Source organism: Rhipicephalus microplus, chromosome 10 (assembly GCF_043290135.1).
Source record: "Rhipicephalus microplus isolate Deutch F79 chromosome 10, USDA_Rmic, whole genome shotgun sequence".
NCBI lineage: Eukaryota > Metazoa > Arthropoda > Arachnida > Ixodida > Ixodidae > Rhipicephalus > Rhipicephalus microplus.
This window is the reverse complement of record NC_134709.1, coordinates 38,458,000-38,460,499: the sequence shown is the minus strand read 5'-3', so window position 1 is coordinate 38,460,499 and position 2,500 is coordinate 38,458,000. Positions and strand designations below refer to the sequence as shown.

The window sequence follows — 2,500 nt, the reverse complement described above, 5'->3', positions numbered from 1 at the left end:
TGGATGTATGGATGGATGGATGGATGGATGGATGGATGGATGGATGGATGGATGGATGGATGGATGGATATGGCTGTACCCTTTAGATCAGGCGGTGGCTAGCGCCACCGAGCCGTAATACTTAATGAACTAAAACTAGATTTATTTATTTTTCTTTAAAAAGTGAGTTTGAGGATTCGTACTTTGCAGTGAAGGGTTTAATTTTCACTCGTACCTTGACTTCAGCCACCAAGCAAATAACCTCTTTCTAGTTAAGTCTACCCGCTTAAAGTCTATTTTGCCCTCCCGGTCCCTAAACCCCAGTGCTTTGAAAAACTCTGTGCCATCATCCTGAACTATAGGGTGAAGCCCTTTACAGAACATTATCAAGTGTTCGGCAGTTTCTTCTTCCTCTCCACACGCACTGCATACTGTGTCTACCCCTTCGTATTTGGCCCGATATGTCTTGGTTCGCAGTACTTCCGTCCTGGCCTCAAACAGTAGAGAAATACCCCGAGTTTCGATCCCTGCAGTGCCCTGTAGAGCGAACTCACGTTATTTATCTAGTGTGAACTCACGTTATTTATATACAGTGTCTGTCAGGTCTCTGATGATATAGTGGGCTATATTTGCGGATGATTCACAGTTTAGCGATGAAACCCTCCGGAGCTTCGCCCCACTCATCATCATTCACTTCGTGGATATGCTATGATTTTTTTTATTGCTAAGTCTTGTCAAGGTTTCGCATTCGTACGGGTGTTTCGAAATGGGGTTATCCCTTGTCTTAGAAGCGTAGGAGTGCGCAGCGTCCTCCTTCAGAAGGGGAGGGTTGAGGTGAAGGTTCATCGAAGTGCATTCCTTATTATGTCAATGAGCGAGGCTGACTTTGCACCCCCCCCCCCCATTCGAAACGTTTTAGACACGCATATAACACCTCAGTGGAGATACCTTGGCCGAACTGTTGGTGTCGATGGTCCAGGAACAGCGGTGTAATCCAGCACCCGCGGTTAGCTGCTTGATTTCGGCGTCGGCGTATGACGGACCGAACAGGTAGCCCTGCCTGGTAGCAATGTTCGTGCCTCCGTGGCAGGCGTCCCTGGCGTTGAACTTGGGAACTTCCTCTAGCCGCGCTGCGAAAAAGGGTACCAAGTGATGTAAAAAAAAGGAAACAGAAAAAAACAAAGAAAACAGGAATACATCTCAGCTTTTCGCGCACCAACGAACGGTTTTTATCCTTCTCGGAGCCTCCTACTCATGTGAAACGTTAATTGCACCTGCAGGTCCTCGTAACTTGACGTATTCTCACGCGGGAAGTTACCCAGATCTGCAGATCAATATTTCATTTTTTTATCAGTACCCAGCGTTCCCCCCCCTCCCCTGAAGGGGATTGCTGTGCACTCGTATGTTTCAAAGAAGGGGGATAACCTTGGGGATAACCCCATTTCGGACCACCCTGCAGTGCTTGAGTGCGAAACCTTATGAAGATTTAGTAATAAAAATCCTAATATTTCCTTTACGAGTGGAATGGTGTTACGTCTCAGATAAAAGTCACACGAAGTGGCCGAAACGTTTCTGGAATAACTTAGTGGAATAGAAACTACGCAATAATTTCGTGCAGGCTGCTAACGACGTGGCCAGTTATCGCCATCACATTTTTGATGGATTCGTAGAGTGGCATCTGGAAGACATCGCAAACGCAGCCCGAGATATTATAATTAATTCAAGCGGTCACTGTAGATTGGTTTCGGAATGAGAGAAGGCACTAGTTGCCTTAGCAATCGGTCACTCCTTCACTGAGTATATTTTATCCGATTCGATATAGCAGTGATTTGTAATGGCGTCAGCCTCCTAATTCACTGCCAGGCTGCTAAAGTCCTTCAGCTATATCGTCCGCCTAATTGCTTGAGGTGACTTGAATCTCTTCTCGGGGTCGCTGCGCAGAAGGGACATGTAGCCATACAATGCAACCGCCATCGTCAAACGGGCTGAAAGCGGTCTTCCTTCGTAGTGATCGGCTCTGCAGCTACCACGATGTTTACACTGTTTCTACAGGAATTCCCACCTGCCGTAGTATGAGCCCCCTCATAGATAGATCTCTTTTCAGAAATGACCAACTCTTGCGGCGCAGACTTGAAACGGCCGCCATGCCAGCCACGGTGGTACGCTCGGGGTTAAGGTGCCTGATTGGGGAACCGAAGGTCGCTGGATCGAATCCCATGGAGCTGTGGCGGTCGCAGTTCCATGGAGGAGAAATGCTACAGGCCTGTGTGCTTAGATTCAGGTGGTAGAAATTTCCGGAGCTCTCCACTACGGATGAAAATCATACGTAGATTCTGTGACGTGAAACTCCACTAATTAACATATTATTATGGAAACTATACCTCGGGCCCGATACTTTTTTTTACATGCCTTATAAGTTATAACACACAGTGAAACCTACCGTCACTACAGCTTGTGTCCTCAGCCAGCATCCATTCCGTCTTTGCTCAGATCTGGGTGCACGTTAAAGAACCCCAGGTGG

The 2,500-nt window shown here is 47.2% G+C and overlaps 1 protein-coding gene across 1 annotated transcript in view; it reads right to left on the bottom strand.

Annotated features, from left to right (window-relative positions):
- Nucleotides 1–2,500, bottom strand: part of LOC119186649 (enteropeptidase) — a 61,793-nt gene that overhangs the window by 42,049 nt on the left and 17,244 nt on the right. The window contains exon 2 of the mRNA XM_075875492.1: nt 928–1,109. Coding sequence (XP_075731607.1) covers nt 928–1,109 — 182 coding nt within the window. The remainder of the gene's footprint in view (nt 1–927; nt 1,110–2,500) is intronic.